Source organism: Ursus maritimus, unplaced genomic scaffold, assembly GCF_017311325.1.
Source record: "Ursus maritimus isolate PB19 unplaced genomic scaffold, ASM1731132v1 scaffold_4, whole genome shotgun sequence".
Taxonomy (NCBI): Eukaryota; Metazoa; Chordata; class Mammalia; order Carnivora; family Ursidae; genus Ursus; species Ursus maritimus.
The window spans coordinates 46,428,104-46,449,897 of NW_024426552.1; the positions used below are offsets into that span (position 1 = coordinate 46,428,104).

General features: G+C 36.8%; 1 protein-coding gene across 1 annotated transcript in view; it reads left to right on the top strand.

Moving 5' to 3' along the window:
- Positions 1-21,794, top strand: part of ADGRG7 (adhesion G protein-coupled receptor G7) — a 102,689-nt gene that overhangs the window by 43,633 nt on the left and 37,262 nt on the right. Inside the window, exons 2-4 of the mRNA XM_008702015.1 lie at positions 15,209-15,322; positions 16,873-16,977; positions 20,065-20,177. Coding sequence (XP_008700237.1) covers positions 15,209-15,322; positions 16,873-16,977; positions 20,065-20,177 — 332 coding nt within the window. The remainder of the gene's footprint in view (positions 1-15,208; positions 15,323-16,872; positions 16,978-20,064; positions 20,178-21,794) is intronic.

Here is a 21,794-nt window from a genome sequence, read left to right on the forward strand (position 1 = left end):
GAATATAAAAACTGCGTTTTAGATTTTTCTATTCTTTTGAGTGAGGCTTGGATGGCTATGTATTTCCCCCTTAGGACTGCCTTTGCAGTATCCCATAGACATTGAGGAAGACATAAAAAGATGGAAAGATATTCCATGCTCGTGGATCGGAAGAATTAACATAGTTAAAATGTCCATGCTACCCAGAGCAATATACACTTTCAATGCTATCCCGATCAAAATACCCTTGACATTTTTCAAAGAACTGAAACAAATAGTCCTTCAATTTGTATGGAACCAGAAAAGGCCCCGAATCGCCAAGGAACTGTTGAAAAGGAAAAACAAAGCTGGGGGCATCACAATGCCGGATTTCGAGTTGTACTACAAAGCTGTGATCACAAAGACAGCATAGTACTGGCACAAAAACAGACACATAGACCAAGGGAACAGAATAGAGAATCATGAAAATGATCTTTGGCTCTTTGGGCAACTAATCTTTGATAAAGCAGGAAAAACATCCGGTTGAAAAGATAGTCTCTTCAATAAATGGTGCTGGGAAAATTGGACAGCTACATGCAAAAGAATGAAACTTGACCACTCTCTCACACCATACACAAAGATAAACTCCAAATGGATGAAAGACCTTGATGTGAGACAGGAATCCATCAAAATCCTAGAGGAGAGCATAGGCAGCAACCTCTACGACATCAGCTACAGCAACCTTTTTCATGACACATCTCCAAAGGCAAGAGAGCAAAAGATAAATGAACTTGTGGGACTTCACCAAGATAAAAAGCTTCTGCACAGCCAAGGAAACAGTAAAAAAACTAAGAGGCAGCCTCACATGGAATGGGGAGAATATATGGTAAATGGTACTACAGATAAAGACTGGTATCCAAGATCTACAAAGAACTTCTCAAACTCACTACGTGAGAAACAAATAAATAAATCATAAAATGGGCAGAAGATATGAAGCAGACACTTTTCCAATGAAGACATACAAATGGCTAACAGACACATGAAAATGTTCAAAATCATTACCATCAGGAAATTCAAATCAAAACCACACTAAGATACCACCTATATGCCACTTAGAAATGGTAAAAATAGACAAGGCAAGAAACAAGAATTGCTTGAGAGGATGTGGAGAAAGGGGATCCCTCCTACATTGTTGTTGGGAAGTGCAAGTTGGTACAGCCACTCTGGAAAACAGTGTGGAGTCCCTTAAAACTAAAATTGAGGCGCCTGGGTGCAGCACAGTGGTTAAGCGTCTCCTTGCGCTCAGGGCGTGATCCTGGCGTTATGGGATCGTAGCCCCACATCAGGCTCTTCCTACCATGAGCCTGCTTCCTTCCCTCCCCAATGCTTGTGTTCCTTCTCTCCCTGGCTGTCTCTATTCTTGGGTCGACGTAAATAAATAAAATCTTAAAAAAAAAGTTAAAAATTGAGTACCCTATGATCCAGCCATTGCACTACTGGGTATTTACCCCAAAGATACAGACGTAGTGAAGAGAAGGGCCATATGACCCCAATGTTATAGCAGCTCTGTCCACAATAGGCTAAATCGTGGGAAGGATGCGAGATGCCCCTTCAACAGATGACTGGATTAAGAAGATGTGGTCCATATATACAATGGAATATTATTCAGCTATCAAAAGAGCGATTTCTTCAACATTTGCTGCAACATGGACAGCACTGGAGGAGGTAATGCTAAGTGAAATAAAGCCTCAAGAGAAAGACACAATTATCATATGGTTTCTCTCATCTATGGAACATAAGAACCCAGGAAGATCGGTAGGAGAAGAAAGGGATAAAGAAAGGGGGTTAATCAGAAGGGGGAATGAAGCATGAGAGATTATGGACTATGAGAAATAAACTGATGGCTTCAGAGGGGAGGGGGGTGGGGGAATGGGATAGACCGGTGATGGGTAGTAAGGAGGGCACGTATTGCATGGTGCACTGGGTGTTATACGCAACTAATGAATCATCGAACTTTACATCAAAAACCAGGGATGTACTGTATGGTGACTAACATAATATAATAAAAAAATATTTAAAAAAAAATAGTAACAATTAAAATATTTAAGTTAATCATAAAAAAAAACAGAACAAAACAAAAATTGCATGCAAATGCTATGTATCAATTGCCTTAGATATAATACTATAAAATATGGAAAAGATAAATGACAATTTCAATATAGTGCTACCGCTGGGTATGGAGGGAAAGGAATGTTGATAGAAAGGAGTACAAAGAGTTTCAACTATTTCTGTAAAGTTTTATTACGTATTTTAAAACAAATCGGAAACAAATCTGAGAGAAAGTTACTATCTTTTAAAACTGGCTTTGGGATAGTGGGGGATGTTTTTATACTCTCCACGTTGTGTATATGAAGCAATCTACAATTTAAAAAGACTTAGGTATTCCCTTGATTACACGGAGAAGTTTGTCACATAACAATTACAATTAAATCTCTCGCAGTAGGTCTTAAGCTCTTTGGTGAGGTCTGGATCTGTATCTTATTTTTTATACTAATAAACCTAATTTTTAGAGAAGGGTCAGGCTACAGTAAAATTAAGCAGAAAGTATAGAGTTCCCATTTATTCCCTCTCTCATTGCCCATTGCCTTCCATATCTTCCTTTATCATTAATATCTTGCACTAGTGGGTTGGTTTTGTTATAATTAATGAGTCAATATCAATACATTGTTAATTAAAATGCATTTTACATCACAGTTCATTCCTGTGTTGTACAGTTTTGGGGGTTTTGACAAATACATAATGGCATGTATCCACTGTGACAGTATCATACAGAATAGTTCACTGCCCTAAAAATCCCCTCTGCTTCACCTATCCATTCCTTCCTCCCTTTCCCAAACCCCTGATCTTTTTACTGTCTATAGTTCTGCCTTTTCCAGAATGTCATATTTGGAATTATACACTATGTAGCCTTTTCAGCCTTCTGAAAGCTTCTTTCACTTAGTTAAATGTATTTAAGCTTCCTCCATATCTTTAGGGGCTTCATAGCTCATTTCTTTTTATGGTTAAATAATATTCCATTGTGTGGATATACCATCTTTTGAAAAAATCCATTTACCTATTGAAGGACATCTGGTTTGCTTCCAGTTTTCGGTGATTATGTATTCAGTTGCTGTAAACATTTATGTGCAGCTTTTTGTGTGGGCGTAAGTGTTCACTTATTTGGGGACGCCTGGGTGGCTCAGTCTGTTAAGCATCTGCCTTCCACTCACATCATGATCCCAGGGTCCGGGATAGAGTCCCGTATGGGGAATCCCTGCTCAGTGGGGAGTCTGCTTCTCCCTCTCCCTCTCCCCCTCCTCCCCGCTTGTGCACACTCTCTCTCTGTTGCTCGCTCTCTCAAATAAATAAATAAAAATCTTTAATAAGAAAGTCTATATTTTGGGGGCGCCTGGGTGGCTCAGTTGGTTAAGCATCTGCCTTCAGCTCAGGTCATGATCTCAGGGTCCTGGGATCAAGTCCCAAGTTGGGCTCCCTGCTCAGCGAGGAGTCTGCTTCTCCCTCTGCCCCTCCCCCCAGCTCATGCTCCTTCTTTCTCTGTCTTACTTTCTCTCTCTCTCTCTCTCTCTCTCTCTCGAAAAAAAAAAAAAACCACTGTAAAAAATAAAGTGTTCACTTATTTGAGTAAATACCTAGAAGCACGGTTGCTGGATTATGTGGTTGAACTATGTGTAGCTTTATAAGAAACTGCTAAACTGTCTTCCAAGCTGGCTGTACCATGTTGCATTCCCACCAGCAATGACCCAGAGCTCCTGTTGCTCCACATCCCGGCTGGCATTTGGTGTTGACAGTGTTTTGGATTTTAGCTGTTCCAATAGGTGTGTAGTGTTATCTCATTGCTTTAATTTGTACTTCCCTAATGACATGTGATCTTGAGCATATTTTTAAATGCCTATTTGCCATCCGTAGATCTTCTTTGGTGAGATGTCTGTTCAGATCTTTCCCCCACTTTTAATTGAGTTGTTTGCTTTCTTATTGTTGAATTTTAAGAGTTCTTTGTGTATCTTGGATATTGGTCTTTTATCAGATATGTGATTTAGAAGTATTTTTTCCCATTCTGTATCTTGTTTTTCTTCTCTTAACGTCTTTTGCAGAGCAGAACTTTTTAATTTTAAGGAAGTTCCACTTATCTATTGTATTTATCCTTCTTCCTTCATGGATTGTACTTTTCATGTTATATCTAAAAAGTTGTCGGTAAACTGAAGGTCACTTAGATTTTTCTCCTGTATTATCTCCTGGAAGTTTTATAGTTTTGCATTTTACGTTTAGATTTATGATATATTTTTAGTTATTTTTTTTGTGAAAGCTGTAAGTCTGAGTCTGGATTTATTTTTTCGCATGTGTCTAGTTTTTCCAGCAACATTTATTAAAAGGACTATCCTTTCTCCATTGAGTTTCCCTTACTCCTTTGTCAAAGGTCAGTTGACTGTATGTGTGTCGGTCCGTTTATGGGCTCGCTATTATGTTCTAATGATCTACTTGTCTCTTCTTTGCCAATACAACGTCTTGATTACTGTAGGTTTCAGAATGTCTTGAAGTCACATATTCTATGCTTCAACTTTGTTCTTCTTTAATTGGCTGTTCTAGAACTTTTACGTTTTCATATAAACTTTGTGGTTTTTTTTTATATCCACAAAATAATTCGCTGGGATTTTGATTGGAATTGCATTAAATCTATAAATCAAGCTGTGAAAAACTGATGATCTAAGCAATGGTAAGTCTTCCTATCCGTGAGCATGGAATATCTCTCTACTTCTTTAAAAAGTCTTTGATTTCTTTTATTAGCCATTTGTAGTTTTCCTCATATAGATTCTGTACATATTTTGTTAGATTTATATTCATATTTTTTTTGGTGCTAATGTAAACAGTGTTGTGCTTTCAAATCCACATCCAATTTACTTTTTGCATATTAACCTTGTATCTCAAAATCTTGCTATAATTGTTTATTAGTTCCAGAAGTTTTTTGGTGAATCTTTGGGATTTCTTACATAGATAATCATGTTATCTCTGAATAAAGACTTCTATTTCTTTCTCCCAATCTGAAATACCTTCTATTTCCTTTTCTTGTCTTACTACATTAGTTATGACTTCCAGTATATTGTTGAGTAGTACTGGTGAGAAGGGAAATCTTTGCCATGTTCTCATCTTAGGGGAAAGCATGTAATTTCTCACCATTAAGTATGAGATTGGGTTTATGTTTTTTGTAGTTGTTCTGTATCAAGTTGATGCAATTCCCCTATATTTCCAGTTTGCTGAGAATTTTTAACATGAATGGAAATTGGATTCTGTTGAATGCTTTTTCTGTATCTATTGATGTGATCATGTGATTTTTTTAGCCTGTTGATATGATGACTTACATTAATTGATTTAAAAATTTTTATTTAAATTCTAGTTAGTTAATATACAGTGCAATATTGGTTTCAGGAGTAGAATTCAGTGATTCATCATTTACATACCACACCCAGTGCTCATCACAAGTCCTCTCTTTAATACACATCACCCATCAAACCCATTCCCACCCACCTCCCTTCATCAGCCCTCAGTTTGTTCTCTATCATGAAGAATCTCTCATGGTTACATTAACTGACTCTTGAATATTGAACTAGCCTTGCATACCTGGAATAAATCCCAATTTATCATGGTGCATAATTCTTTCTATACATTATTAGGTTTGATTTGCTAATATTTTGTTGAGGAATTTTGCCTTTATATTCATGAGAGATATTGATATGTAATTTTTCTTTCTTGTAATGTCTTTGTATGATTTTGGTATTAGAGTCATGCTGGCCTCATAGAATGAGTTAGGAAGTGTTCCTTCTGCTTCTATTTTCTGGAAGAGAGTGTTAAACATCGATATCATTTTTTCCTTAAACGTTTGGTAGGATTCATCAGTATATCCATCTGGGGCCTGGTGCCTTTTGTTTTGGAAGGTTATTAATTATTGATTCAGTTTCTTTATCAATATAGGCCTATTCCAAGGATTTTCTTCTCTTTGTGTGAGTTCAGTAGAGCCTGTCCTTCAAGGAACCGGTCTGTTTCATCTACATTATCAAATCTGTGGGCATAGAGCTATTCATAATATTCCTTTATTTTTCTTTTAACGTACATGGTATTAGTAGTGATGACCCTTTTTCATATCTGATATTAGTAATTCGTGCCTTCTCTTTTTTCATGGTTAGACTGGATAGAGATTTATCAATTTTAATGATCCTTTCAACTAATGATCTTTTGGTTTTCTCTATTAATTTCCTATTTTCAACTTCATTGATTTGTGCTTGGATTTTTTATTATTTGTTTTCTTCTTCCTTTAAACTTATTTGTTCTTCTTTCTAATTTCCCAAGGTTGAAATTTAGATGATTAATCCTAGATTTTTCTTCTTTTTTTAATACATTCAATGCTGTAAATTCCTCTCTAAGCATTGCTTTTGGTGCATCTCACTTTGATTTTCATTTAGTTTAAAATATTCAAAACACTCTCTTGAGACTTCTTTAACCCATTTGCCATTTAGAAGTGTGTTGTTTAATCTCCAAATATTTTGGGGATTTTCCAGCTGTCTTTCTGTTATTGATTTCTAGTTTAATTCCACCTTGGTTTGAAAACATACTTTGAATGATTTCTATTCTTTTAAATTTGTTTAGATGTATTTTATGGCCCATGAATGAATACTCCATGGGTGCTTGAGGAGAATGTGTATTCTGACAACACTGGATGAAGTATACTATAAATTATTGTCAAATAGATCTAGTTAGTTGACGGTGTTTTCACTTTAACTTTATCTTTACTGATTTTCTGTTTGCTGCATCTGTCAGTTACTAATAAGGGATGTTTAAGTCTCCAACCATCTGCTCCAAGAGCAGATTTATCTATTTTTCTTGTAGTTCTATCAGTTTTTGCTTCACTTATTTTGACACTATATTGTTAGGTACACACATATCAAAGATTGTTAGGTCTTGGAGAATTGGTCCATTTACCATTATGAAACATCCTGTATCCCTAATGACTTTCCTTGCTCTGAAATCTGCTTTGTGTGAAGTTAATATAGCTTCTCTAACTTTCCCTTAATTAGTATTGCCATGTGTATCTTTCTCCATCACTTTACTTTTAAATTATCTGTGTCCTTTGATTTAAAGTGGGTTTCTTAGAGACAACATATAGTTGGGTCTTGTTTTTTTTTTTTTTAAGATTTTATTTATTTATTTGACACAGAGAGAGACAGCCAGCAAGAGAGGGAACACAGGCTGGGGGAATGGGAGAGGAAGAAGCAGGCTCCCAGTGGAGGAGCCTGATGTGGGGCTCGATCCCAGGACTCCGGGATCACGCCCTGAGCTGAAGGCAGACGCTTAACGACTGAGCCACCCAGGCACCCCGGGTCTTGCTTTTTTTTTTCCCCCCAATCTTATAATATCTGTCTTATAATATTTGTAAGTGTTTTTATTGTTCTTTTCTTTGTTTCTTCCATTGATATTGTCTGTTTCTGCCTTATCTGGTTTCAACTGAGCATTTTATATGATTCTGTTTTCTCTCCTCTCTTAGCATATCATTTATACTTAAAAAAACATTTTGGTGGTTAACCTAGAGTTTTCAATATACATTTACAACTAATCTAAGTCTGGGGTGCCTGGATGGCTCAGTTGGTTAAGCATCCAACTCTTGATTTCAGTTCAGGTTATGATCTCAGGGTGGTAAGATAGAGCCCCGCACTGGCCCCACACTCAGCATGGAGTCTGTTTGAGATTCTCTCTCTCCCTCTGTTCCTCCACTCAATTTTGTGTTCTCTCTCTCTCAATAAATAAATAAATAAATAAATCTTTTAAAAAGCCCTAACTATTGAAGTCTACTTTTTAGTAACAATATATGGCCTGATGAATATGCCAGAACCTCATTAGGTAGTATTCCCAATTCCTCCTTCTCTTCCCTTAAAACATTTTTTTTGTCATTTATTTCATTTTTCCATAAGCTATAATCACCTCATATGTCATTGCTGTTATTATTTTGAATAAACTTATCTGTTAAGTCAATTAAGAATGAAAAATATTTTATTTTACTTTCATTTATTCCTTCTCTGATACTCTTCTTTTCTTATGTAGATTCTAGTTTCTGGCCTATATCATTTCCTTCTCTTTGAAGAATTTTTAAAATTTCTTGCAAACTCCCTCATTTTTTGTTTTTGTTTTGTGAGTGTCTTTATTTCTCATTTACTTTTAAAGGATAATTCCTTGGATACAGAATTCTTTATTGGTCGTTTTTTCTTTCAACATGAAATATTTCACTGTATTCTTTTATAGCTTGCATGGCTTCTGAGGAGAATTCCAATGTAATTCTTATACTTGTTTCTCTACAGATAAGATTTCTCCCCCATCACCCTTCTGGCTTCTTTTGAAATTTTCTCTTTGTCTTTGATTTTCTGAAGTTTGAATAGAATGTGCCTAAGTGTAGTTTTTGTTTGGTTTGGTTTGGTTTTGACCAACCATCCTGATTGGTGTTCTCTGAGATTCCTAGATCTGTGATTTGGTATCTGCAATTGATTTTGGAATATTTTCAGACATTAAATCTTCAAATATTTTGGGGCACCTGGGTGGCTCAATCAGGTAAGCGGCTGCCTTTGGCTCAGATCATGATCTCAGGGTCCTGAATTAAGCCCCACATTGGGCTCCCTGCTCAGTGGGGAGTCTGCTTCTCCCTCTCCCTCTGCTGCTCCCCCTGCTTGTGGTCTCTTGCTCACATGCACGCACTCTCTCTCTCAAATAAATAAGTAAAATCTTTAAAAAAAAAAACCTAACCAAAAAAAAAACTTCAAATATTTCTACTATTCCTTCTTCCCTTTCCAGTCCTTCTGGTATTCCCATTATATGTATGTTATACTTTTGTCCCATAGTTCTTAGATATTCTGTTATATTTTTCATTCTTTTTTTCTCCTTGTTTTTTTAAAATTTATTTAAATTCAATTAACTAACATAATGTATTATTAGTTTCAGATGTAGAGTTCAGTGATTCATCAGTGCTCATTACATCGTGTGCCCTCCTTAATGTCCATCACCCAGTTACCCCATCGCCCTACTCCCCTCCCCTCCAGGAATCCTCAGTTTGTTTCCTGTGATTAAGAGTCTCTTATGGTTTGTCTCCCTCTCTGATTTTGTCTTTTAGTTTAGAAAGTTTCTACTGACATTTTTTCAAGCTCAGTGATCCTTTTCTTGGACCTGTCCGCTCTACTGATAAACCTGTCAAACACATTCTTCACTTCTGTTACAGTGGTTTTGGTTTCTAGCATTTCTTTTGATTCTTTCTTAGAGTTCCCATCTCTTTTCTTATATTACTTACTTGTTTTTGCATGTTGTCTACTTTTTTCATTATAGCTCTTAGCATATTAACCCTCATTATTTCAAATTCCTGGCCTGATAATTCCAAAATATCTGCATATATAAATCTGTTCTGATGCTTGGTTTGTCTCTTTAGGCTGTGTTTTTGCCTTTTAGTATGCTTTGTACTTTTTTGGTTGAAAGTCAGACATGAGGTATTAGGTAAAAGGAATTGAGTTACAGGCCGTTAGAGTGAGGTTTTACGTTTATTTGGCTAAAAGTTAGGGTGTATTCACTGTTTTCTGTAGCTGCAAGTGTTCTTTGTCAGTCAATCTCCTCACCCCTACTCCCTCCCCCTTGGGCAAACACTGTTCTGATTTTATCACCATAGATTAGTTTTGCTATTCTTGAACCTTATATTTAAAAAGTTATATAGTATTTACTCTTGTATGTCTGAATACTTTTGTTAATGTAGTGTTTTCCAGATTCATTTATGTTGTTGTGTTTCTTTTTATTGCTAAATAATCAATAATCCACTATATGAATACACACAATTTGCTTATGCAGTTGATGGACTATTTTTTTAAAGATTTATTTATTGATTTTTAGAGAGAGAATGTGGGGGGAGGAGTGTCAGAGGGAGACGGAGACAGAGGGAGGGAGAGAAGCATACTCCCTGCTGAGTGCAGAGCCCAATGCTGGGCTCAATCCCATGACCCTGAGATCATAACCTGAGCCAAAATCAAGAGTTGGACACATAACCAACTGAGCCACCCATGTCCCCCCCTTTTTTGCTAACATGAGTAAAACTGCCAGGATTGGGTTCCCTGGAGGACAAATTCTGAATTGAAGATTTATCTGCATGAAAGTTTCAACAAGTGCTCTTAGGATCAATACTTGTAGGGTGGTGGGGGTGGTTATGGAGTCAGGACTGGGTAGAAGGAGAAATTGAACTGCAAGACAGGTGAAGTTGGTATAGCCCTCCAGAGTTGATGTCTGTATTAGTTATCTATTGCTGCAGAAGAAGTCATCCCCAAACTTAGTGACTTAAAGTGTTTATTATCTTTCATGGTTTTTCTGGGCCCAGAATTTGGAAGCACCATGCCTGGGTGGTTCTGGATTAGGATCTCTCATAAAGTTCCCTTCAGATGGTAGCTGGAGCTGGGGTCATCTTGAAACTTTCTTCAGTCATGTGTGGTGCCTGGACAAGGGAGACTCAAAAACTTGGAATAGCTGAAACTCCTTAGTGTAGTTTCACCCCTTGTGTAGTTTCTCTGTGTAGTTTCTCCCCTTGCTGTCTCGAGCATAGAGGCTTCAGAGTAGCCAGGTTTCTTACGTGTTACCTGTAGGTTCTGGTCTCCCAAGGCATATATCCTGAGTGAGAGAGAGTTAGGTAGAAGACAAATCATCTTCTGTGATCTAGCCTGGGAGTCACATAATTTCTGCCACACTATTAGTCAAGGCAGATACAAAAGTCTACTCAATTCAAGAAGACGGAACATAAACTCCATCTTTCAGTGGAGAAGTATCATCATCCTATTTTAAAAAGAGTAAGACAGATGGGATGTGTAGTATAGCTGTCTTTGGAAAATATACTCTCTGAGGTCTTGAGTCTGGGGGATGAGGCTTTATTCCCTGGCTTTGACCAGCCATGGTACATGTCACGAGGATCTTGGATGAACTGATTCTCTTTAGTTGAGAGCAATTCTAGAAAAGGAGTCAGCTAAGTGTTCTCAGTTGTCAACATTCACAAAAGCTGGAGGAATGAGTGCTTCAAACATGAAGGGAAGGATCCAAGTGGCATACAATAGCAATGTTTCTAGCACCTTCATTCTTGTATAAATCCCTTTGTGGACATGTATTTCCATTTATTTTGCATATTTGTTTAGAAGTAGAATTTCTGTGTCATAGGTAGGTATATCTTTAGCTTTCTTTTCCAATTGAATTGCCTTGGCGTTTTTGTTTGTTTTTTAAAGTTTTATTTATTTATTTATTTATTTGACAGAAAGCGAGAGAGAGAGAGAGAGAGAGGAGTGAGAGCACAAGCAGGCAGAGTGGCAGGCAGAGGGAAAGGGAGAAGCAGGCTTGTAGCTGAGCAGAGAGCCCAATGCGGGGCTTGGTCCCAGGACCTTTGAGATCATGACCTGAGCCGAAGGCAGACACTTACCTGACTGAGCCACCCAGGCGCCCCTGCCTTGGCATTTTTAAAAATCAACTGACTAGATATGTTCTATCTACAGTTAAGCCTTGAACCACATGAGGGTGGGAAGTGCCAACCCATTGTACTGTTAAAACTCTGTGTATAATTTTGACTCCCCCAAACTTAACTACTAATAGCTTACTGCAGGCCAGAAACTTTACTAATAATAAATGTAAAGGTTAACACGTATTTTATATGTTATGTGTATTATATACTGTATTCTTACCATAAAGTGAGCTAGAGAAAAGAAAATGTAAAGAAAATCATTAGGAAAAGATCAGTTTGTTCTCTATAGTTAAGTCTGTTTCTTGATTTGCCGCTTTCTCTTTTTTTCCCCTTTTCCTCATTTCTTTTCTTTTCTTTCTTCTTTTTTTTAAGATTTTATTTATTTATTTGGAAAGAGCAAGAGAGCACAAGCAGGGGGAGCATCAGAGAAAGACAAGCAGACTCCCTGCTGAGCAGGTGGCCTGATGTGGGGTTTGATCCCAGGATCCTGGGATCATGACCTGAGCTGAAGGCAGACGCTTAACTGACTGGGCCACCCAGGAGCCCCTTGTTTGTCTTGTTTCTTAAATTCCACATATGAGTGAAATTCTAAGTGCAGATTAAGGAGGGCACTTGTGGTGAGCACTGGATGTTGTATGGAAGTGTTGAAATCAATATATTATGTACCTGAGACTAATTTTGTATTTTATGTTAAATAACTGGAGTTTAAATAAAAACTTTAAAAAACCCACCAAAACAACAATAATGAAAAACTACAATATGAATAAATGGAAAAAAAAAAAGAAAATCATCAGGAAAAGAAAATACATTTGCTGTATATACTATATTTATTGACAAAAATTTGTGTGTAAATGAATCTTCACAACAACAATTGAAGGGTCAACTGTATTTCTAAACTCTTTATTCTACTTCATTGATGTATTTGTGTGTCTTTATGCTGATGTCAAACTGTCCTGGCTGCCTATGGCTGTATAGTAAGTCATAACATTAGTAATATGAATTAGCCAAGTCTGTTCTTTTAAAACTTTGTTTTGGCTTTTCTAGGTCTTTTATTTTTCCATTAAAATTTTAAGCCAGTTTGTCAATTTCTAAAAAAAAAAAAAGTCTTTTGTTCTAGGATTTTGGCTGTATCAATTTGGGGAAAAGAGCTACCTTAACAACTTTGAGCCTTCCATACATACATGGTATATATCTCCCCTTATTTACGTCTTTAAAATTTTCTTTTAATAATGAGCTCTTATACATATTTTGTTGAATTTATTTCCAAAAATTGTATGATTTTTTGTTGATTTAATGGAAATGATTTTCAAATGATTTGCTGCTAATATGTGGAAATGAATTTCATTTTGTGTATGTATTTTGTATCGTGCAGTCTTGCTAAATTCACTTTTTTTGAGACATTAAGATTTTCACAGCATTATTTGCAACAAAAAATGAATGTTCTATTTCTTCCTTTCTTAACTTTATGCTTTTGTTTTGTTTTACCTTTAGCACTGGCTAGCCTCTTCAGTGCAATGTTGAATAAAAGTGGTTACAGCAATTAGATTAAATTTTTTTCTGTCAATCTTAGGGGGGAAAGCATTCAATAGTACACTATTAAGTATGATGTTATTGGTAGGTTCTTCATAGAAGACTTTTATTAGCTTGAGGAAGTTTCCTTTTATTTATTTATTTATTTATTTATTTTTGCTGAGAGTTAAAAATATATCAGAGGCTTTTTGGCCCCTGCACTTGTTGAAATAATCATATGGTGAATTAAGTTAATCGATTTTCTATTGTTAAACCAACTTTGCACTCCTGGTGTAACTCTCACTTGGCCATGATATATTATCAGTTCTCTATATTGCTGGATTTGGTTTGCTACTTCTAAAGAATTTTTACATTTTTGTAATTGAGGTTTATTGGTCTGTACTCTTCCATTTTTGTAATGTTTTTGTCAGATTTTGGTATCAGGGTTATCCTGGTCTTGTGAAATATATAAGAAGCTTCTCTTTCTCTATTTTCTGAAAGAATTTGTATGAGGCTGAGTTATTTCTTCCCTAATTCACCAGTTAAGGTGTCTGGGCTAGTAGTTGGTTGCTTTCAGGATTTTTTCCTTATCTTTGAGATTCAGCAGTTTGACCATGATATGTCTAGGTGTGATTTTCCTTGTATTTATTTTGCTTGGATTTTATTGAACTTCTTGGATCTATAGGTTAAAGTTCATAGGCAGATTTGAGAAATTTTGACCATATCTTTTTCTGATATATTACATGTCCTATTCCTTCTCTCTTTCTGGGACTCCAATTGCATACATATTAGACTGCTCTCTAATGTCTCCCATGTCCCTCAAACTCTATTTTTTTCTATCTTATTTTTCTCCCTAGATTTGAGGGAATTTACACATAGACTTTGAGCCACCTTTCTATATGGCATCTCCTCTTGGATATCTCCCTTCAATCTCCACCTGTTGTGGCAGCTCCGAACAAGTTACTTCATACCTTAATCCATTAAGACTATGGCTTTCTGCTGGAGTGTCAGTCACTCCTGCTATATAGACTGGGTAGTGCCCTTAGTGAGATACTGCGTAAACTTGCAATAGCCTTCAGTTTCTGTCTGCTTTACATTGCTGTCCAATGTCCACAAGTAGTTTCCTTTCTTCATTTTCTTCTTCTTCTTTTTAACTTTTTCCAGAATTTAAAAGTGTTTTCTGAGGGAGGCTTAAATTATACAATCTACTCTATCATTATTGCAGCTGGAACTCTACCTTCTGTATTCTTAAGCTTAATTTGTTCACCATCCACCCTATCTTCAATGCAGAGACCCGAGTGTGCCCAGCTCAAAATAACTAGTCACTAGATCCTTACAATCCTGTTTCAGGCATGCTTCCTGAATCTACTGACACCTAATTTCCTTAGAGCTACTGCTCTAGATTTGAACCCCATTTAATTGGCCTTCCTTGCCTCCTAGCCTCAGTCACTTCCCATATCATTTGAGGTAAAACACATACCTTAGTATGTTACTACCTTATTTTAATATCTCTCTACACTCTTGCAGAATTAAATCTCCTTAGCTTGGTCTACAAACCCACTCACAATCCAGTGTTCTGCTGCTCCATGTAGATCCAATGTTCTGATTTGTGCAACTTTGCTATGTTCCTTGGACACATCAGAACTTTCCATATTTTTGTGGTTTTGTACTTTGTATCCTGCTTATTTGGGGCCATCCTTTTTTTATTTGGCTTTTCTAGATTTAGTCTTAAAATCTGATTCAAATACCACCTCTTCTGGAAAGTCCTCCCTGGATAAATTACCTCTGTCCTCAATACCTCTCTTCTGTGTTCTCATAGCACAAATCTGCATGTTGACTTAGTTGGCCAGTCTATCTATCTATCCATCCATCTATCTCTTCTGTATAATCTCCTGTTTTCCCCAGTAGATTCTAATCTCCTTGATCAAGGTATTGTGTCTTTCAAATGTAGTTTTTTGGTCTTCATAACCTCTCAGAAGCATTGTATATCCTGTGTAGATTCTCAATGTATATTTTTGTTGATGATGATATTACAAAAAATATTTCTCCAGTGGTACTCAAAGTAATTGTTCTACATATAGAAATTAAAGGCCACAGACCCCAAAGGAGAAACTGATCAGCCAGTTCGTGTACATTTATTTATTTATTTATTTATTTATTTATTTATTTATTTATTTTTAGAACTATCAACCTCCTCACCAAGCATCCCTGTAGAGTTCTGCAGGAATGGTGGAACCTGGGAAAATGGCAGATGCATTTGTCCAGACTTATGGAAAGGATGGAGATGTACAATCGGTAAGTTATTTGGGATGGTACTAGGGTTTGAGGCTTAGGTGACTTGTGTTAATAAGGACAGCAGCAAAGCTTTTTGAAGTTTCTGTTAATGATTTAGTAACAACAGGTATAATGAGGGTGGCTTTAAGATGTGTTTGTTAGCTTAATAGTAAAAGTGGAGTATTCTTTTTGGGGTATTGAATTATATGTTCAAAATACCTAGTATGTTTCCCAAGTATCAAGCTTCTCTGTAAACTGACAGATGCTTTTCCTTCTGGTTGCAGTGTCTACTTCAGGCCAATGGGTGGTATAGTTTCCTCAGGTCCTTTCAGTTGGTGATATGCTGTATCACCCCATTTCAAATATCACAATTCCAACATATTTAACTTTTCTGAAATCAAGGTACACCTTCCTATCCAAGTATATATTTAAATGAAGTTTTTGTCTTTTCATCCTTTCTCTTGATGAGATGTTTTTAAATTGGTGGTTTGACTTCAGGCTGTGCTCTCTCAGAATCAATGTTCAAAGCCACTTCTTTTTTAAATTGAAGTATAGTTGACACACAATGTTCTATTAGTTTCAGGTGTACAACATAGTGATTCAACAACTCTATCCATTATGCTGTGCCCACCACAAGTGTAGCTACCATCTGTCACTATACAAGACTATTACAGTACCATTAACTCCATTCCCTGGGCTGTACCTTCCATTCCCATGACATATTCATTCCATAACCAGAAGCCTGTACCTCCCACTGCCCTTCACTCATTCCACCAATTCCCCCACACTCTTCCCTGTGGCAACCACCAATCTGTACTCTGTATTTATGAAACTTTTTTGTTTTTTGTTTGTTTATTCATTTGTTTTTTTAGATTCCACATATAAGTGAAATAATATAGTATTTTTCTTTTTCTGTTTGACTTATTTCACCTAGCATAATACCCTCTAAGTCTATCCATGCTGTTGCAAATGGCAAGGTCTCATTCTTTTTTATGGCTGAGTAATATATATATATATAGTGGACACTTAGGTTGCTTTCATGTCTTGGATATTGTAAATAATGTTTCAAAGCTGCATCTTCATCTGCAGTGTGCTTCCCAATACGCTGTACACTTTATGTTGCCTGCTTAGGATCCAGAGTCTTAGAAAGGCACTCCTATAATTTCCTACACTCCTGCAAGCCAGTATATCTTACATGCTCCATGACTTAGGTCTTTTTGCTTTGACCCACATCCTGATGATGCCCTTTGTTACTATGGGTTCTATATCTTTAATTTTCAAGATTCCATCTAATCTGATTTCAATATCCTTTCTGGTGTGTTAGTGCTCATGTCCTACCTCTACCAGGTTATATACTGTGCACATTTTAACTAGAACCCATTGTCTAACATACTAGTTTTTCTAATGGCATTAACTCAACCAGATAAAAAAGTATGAAGTTCCTGGTGGATCAGTGGGTCCTAAAATTTTCTATTAGCATTCAAAGTATACTGAATAGGTTTTGAACTTTGAGTTTGAAATTTCAAAAGAAAATTATAATTTATGATGAAAAATTTTTCTTTTCATTATAGCTAACTTCTGTGAAAAAAGTACCTATGAGAGTTTTACTTTTGATAGAATTCCAGCAGGAAAATATGGATCTTCCCAGCAAAGATGTGATAAGGACACTTTAAATGGTATGTGTTTTTCCAAACATCACCTGTTTAAACATACGAATAACTATGGTGGGTCATACCTATCATCCCTCCAACTAGTATTAAGTCCCTGAAAGAGGCATCAAGGAAGGTTTTGGCTGTCTTTCATGATGCCCATGTTCAAAGTTTAGGATACAACCTCACAGAATTCTAATTCTCCTAAAAACTGTAATATGGATCAGTTATAAATTCCTTTTATAATGGGATAGGCTGGTGATGGGTAGTAAGGAGGGCACGTATTGCATGGTACACTGGGTGTTATACACAAGTGATGAATCATGGAACTTTACATCAGAAACCGGGGATGTACTGTATGGTGACTAACATAATATAATAAAAAATATTACTATAAAAAAGAAAGAAAGAAAGAAAAATTCCTTTTAATCCTTCTTCCATTGGTTTATTTTCCCAGTTTCATCTATGTCCTGGAATTTGAACATATTAATATCTGCTCATTGAGTTATATAATTTGTCTGAATTTAAAACATTAGCTATAGATTTGCACCATATCTGCTTTCAAACATCGTCTTTCTGGGCAGAGATGCTCAGTTAAGTCTGTCCACAGCTGGTAGGTCTTCATCTCCTTGGTCATTTTAGTTATGCATCTTGGAACATTCTCCAGCTTCATCATACCTCCCTTGAAGCATGACAACCTTGCTTGCATAGACACATTCCAAGAATAAAGGAGCAAATAACATTTTTAACTTCTAAGATGCTTCCTGATGATGTCCATGATTTGGGTGACTTCTTTCAATGCTGTATTGGGTAATACCTTCTGAGAGCGTCCCTTAAAAATTCATAGATTCCTTTCCTGACAGCTTAGAGCCCATTATGCTGTATGATTTTCCCTTAATGTTTTATCTGAACTTTGTTTGCATTGACTTTCATTTGCCCAGTCCTCATATTTCTCATACCTTCCTGCACGATATCATCATTTCCTGCAGAACTGAATATCTCAATAACACGGCCAATTCTAGATCATTTATGAAAATGTTTGATAGAACTTCTGTCAGTAATAATCCTGGGGAGAATTTCACATTTTAGTTCTATATTTATTTTCATGTATGTCAAGGGCTTTTTGAAACACTGTAGTACTTACAGGTACTGGTCTTTCCTGTGTGTTTCTTTATCTTACTTACTAAGAGATCATGTAGACCAGTATTCCATTTGCAGAATTAAAATTGCCTCTGCCCACATGTACCGTGCCTACTCAAATATTCATGATCCTATTCTTAGGTCCTTCTAGCTTCTTGATTAAAAGCTCAGAAGGTAAAAGGCAGGGAGGTTTCATGTTATTGGTACTTACTACTTATACTCTATGATATGTCTATGGATACCTATCATCTTAATTTTCATTAACTATTTCATTAACTATTTCATTATAATTTATAAAAGTGATACAGCTACAAAAAATAACTGTGTGCTACCAAGTCAGGAACAGTAAAAAAAAAAAAAAAGCAATATGCTCATCAGGGGACATCACACTTATTTGATATACATTATGTTTTTGGGACAAGAGAATCACCATCTTTCATTTGGTTCTTTCATTTGGTTATATTTCTTTTCTGAGCAATTATTACCAACACGTTTATTTTACTTACCTTTGAATTTCAGACTGAGCCTATAAAATAATTTTAAAGGTATAGAATCCAACTATTGGCAAATTTGCTTTTAGTTTTATATTAAGAATTAGAGGATATAGAGAGGAATATAGAGGAAAAGATGCATTTGAACTATATCCCCTTAAAAGAGTAAAATTCTACATATATATTTGAAATTTTCATTATGTCATAAAGTAGATATGGAGCTATCATATAAGTTAAGAGTGGCTTCAACCTTCTACTTTGTGTCTCAAATTTCAATTTCTCAAGGTGTTACCTCAAGAAGTAGCTCCTGAGGGGCGCCTGGGTGGCACAGCGGTTAAGCGTCTGCCTTCGGCTCAGGGCGTGATCCCGGCATTCCGGGATCAAGCCCCACATCAGGCTCCTCCACTATGAGCCTGCTTCTTCCTTTCCCACTCCCCCTGCTTGTGTTCCCTCTCTCACTGGCTGTCTCTATCTCTGTCAAATAAATAAATAAAATCTTTAAAAAAAAAAAAAAAAAAAAAAAAGAAGTAGCTCCTGGAAGCTGTTCCTGAGAAAAGTTTGCCGTCTGATCAGCTGTCTCTCTAATGACAGCTGGAGGTGATTTTATCTATTAACAGGCTCCTAAGCATTAGTCACAGGAGGACACTGAGGTAGGATGGCTCAGTGATAATTACAGGAAAAAAACCCAATGATTCAAAAAGTATTTATTGAGAGTGAACCAGATATCAAATAAGTGCGACAATACAATAGAACTCTTTCCTTTCAGGTGTTACTCAGACTTGTTTAAAGAAGGAAAGATCAATATGTAATTCAATATCTAGTAGGACTTTTTCATATTATTTCTGATCTCTCAGCCCTCATCCCATCCAATTCAAAGCCCTATGTACCTAGTTGTGGAAGGCACGTCTTCCTTGCGGACTTGAGGTAGGAAAGAGTTGACTGGTCTTTTGAATTTCAGATTTAAAAATCAAGACAAGTGACATCTCCCTAAAAGTTTCCTGTAATGACTGCCTGATTTTCCATGGCTAGATATTAAACCATCCCAAATTTTGTGGCTTCACTGAATAATGATTTAGATTTTTCATAGTTCTATTGGTTGATGGACTGCTGGAATGTCCAAGACAACCGCACTCACGTGGCACTTCGGTGCTGGCCAGACGAGCTAAGTTCTCTTACCACATAGCCTCTCTTCTCCAGTAGATCAGGGCTGCTTCCTTGTACAATAGTCGCCGGGCAGTGTTCCAAGAGGGCAAAGGCTGAAACTTCAAGTCTTCTTGAGGCCCAAGTTCTGGAGCTCTCACAGAACATTCTGTTGGTCAATGCAAGGTTAAGTCCAGCCCAGATTCAGAAAATGGAGGAATAGACGCCACCTCTCGGTGGGAGGAGCGGCCCAATCCCACCGAGAAGGGGCTGTGCACAGGAGCAGGCAGTTGCCAGTGGCCATCTCCGTAAACACGGTCGTTTTTTCTTCTTTTTATTAAAGCGGGCAATCCAATAGCAACCCGGCTGTGCAATATTACTACAGATGGAGAGATAGTATTACAAAATGCGACAATAGGAAATTGCAATGAAACTCTGGAAACCCTGGAAAAGCAGGTACGCCACACCGTGCATGTGCTGGGCATCTGGAAAAACTTGCGACTGTGTAAAGTCTCTGTTCTTTACGTACCTAATGGCCAAATCAATATTTTTAAAACTCTCAAATTAGAAATAACAAAAACTGGTAACTGAAACCACTCTGTTGTTGTTTTTTTTTAATTGACGTCTGTTTGTGAAAAAGGACCGTTGGACCTGTTGGTTCAGCAAATTTTAGCAAATGAGAGTCTATAACACATTTTAAATGACCTCATCTTTTTACAGCAGTGAAGTGTTGATTGAAAATAGATCACTGACATTTGAGACCAAAAAGGAAGTTATTCTAATGGTTAACTGAATCAGAATAAAGAGAAAAAACAACAATGACCATCAAAGACCTTTCAAGGCAGGGAACCCTAGAACCTAATGATGGTGTCAGGGCTATATCTAAGTGCCCGTGCAGTGGAAAATATATATGACTAGGTATTTTGTCATGCAGATTAAATTCTTTTGACCTAGTGTGTACCTAAATGCAAATGCATGGAATTACTAATATCTGGGGCAAAGAAAGGGGAAGAAAAGGAAACTTTAAGTGGTCCTTCTAAGTGCAGGGCATGTTAAATATGTTACTGCATTTAGTCCTTACAGAACCTTAGTTATTTTCATAGATAGAGGGGTTATACTAATTATTGAGCCACTTACTGAGTGCCAAAGCCTGAGCTAACATTTTACATGTTATTTTATCATATTTAATTCCTATAACAACTATATAGATATTAATATATCTCTTTTATAGATGAGGAAACTATTTCTGAGAGGTACAGTGAAACACAGCCAAAAAGGGATGGAGTGACTTTTTATTTTAAAGCCCACCCTGTATCACTCTGGCTCCCTAATTGTAGATGGGCAGGGTTAGGGGTAGAGATGAGGTTGGGAGTGGAGTGTGGAGATGGCTGCCAACTCCATAGTTGATGCCAACTCCACAGACTGGGGGAAAGGCCTCATGTTCTGGGGTCTGACTAGCCGGTTTTTGGCTGTCGGCTCTGAGGCTCGTAAGCTGCATGGACTCCTTTGCCTCTCCAACCCTTTAAACAGGGATGACGATGCTCCACTCATAGTGTTGTTTCGTGTATTAAATGTGATAACTCCTATAAAACATCCAGCAAAGTGCCTAGCACAGAGCAGGGACCTAGCTATTGAGTGAACGCTTTCATTGTTTCTATTGATTGAACATTGTTTTCAACTCTCCCCGAAGTTGAATGGCCTGTGACCTCGGTTTGATTTTTGAAATAATGCTGCCATCTAGTGAAAAACTAAGCCACATACACACATGTTAACACCTGGCTCTACTAAAGACAATATGGGTCTAGGTCAGTGTTCCCCAATCTGTGCTGAAAAGCTAGTTTTCAAAATTTCCAACCCCTTGCAGGCCAATAATTTTGTAAAATGTAATAAAAATGAATTCCTAGGAAAATGATGAAAAATGATATATAAAATACAAATAATTTTTTTCCTCTTTAAAAAAGTTTTAAATTATTTATTTACTTATTATTGACGTATAGTTGACACACGGTGTTACATTAGTTTCAGGGGTACAACATAGTGATTAGAACAAGTGTAGCTACCATCCAAATATAA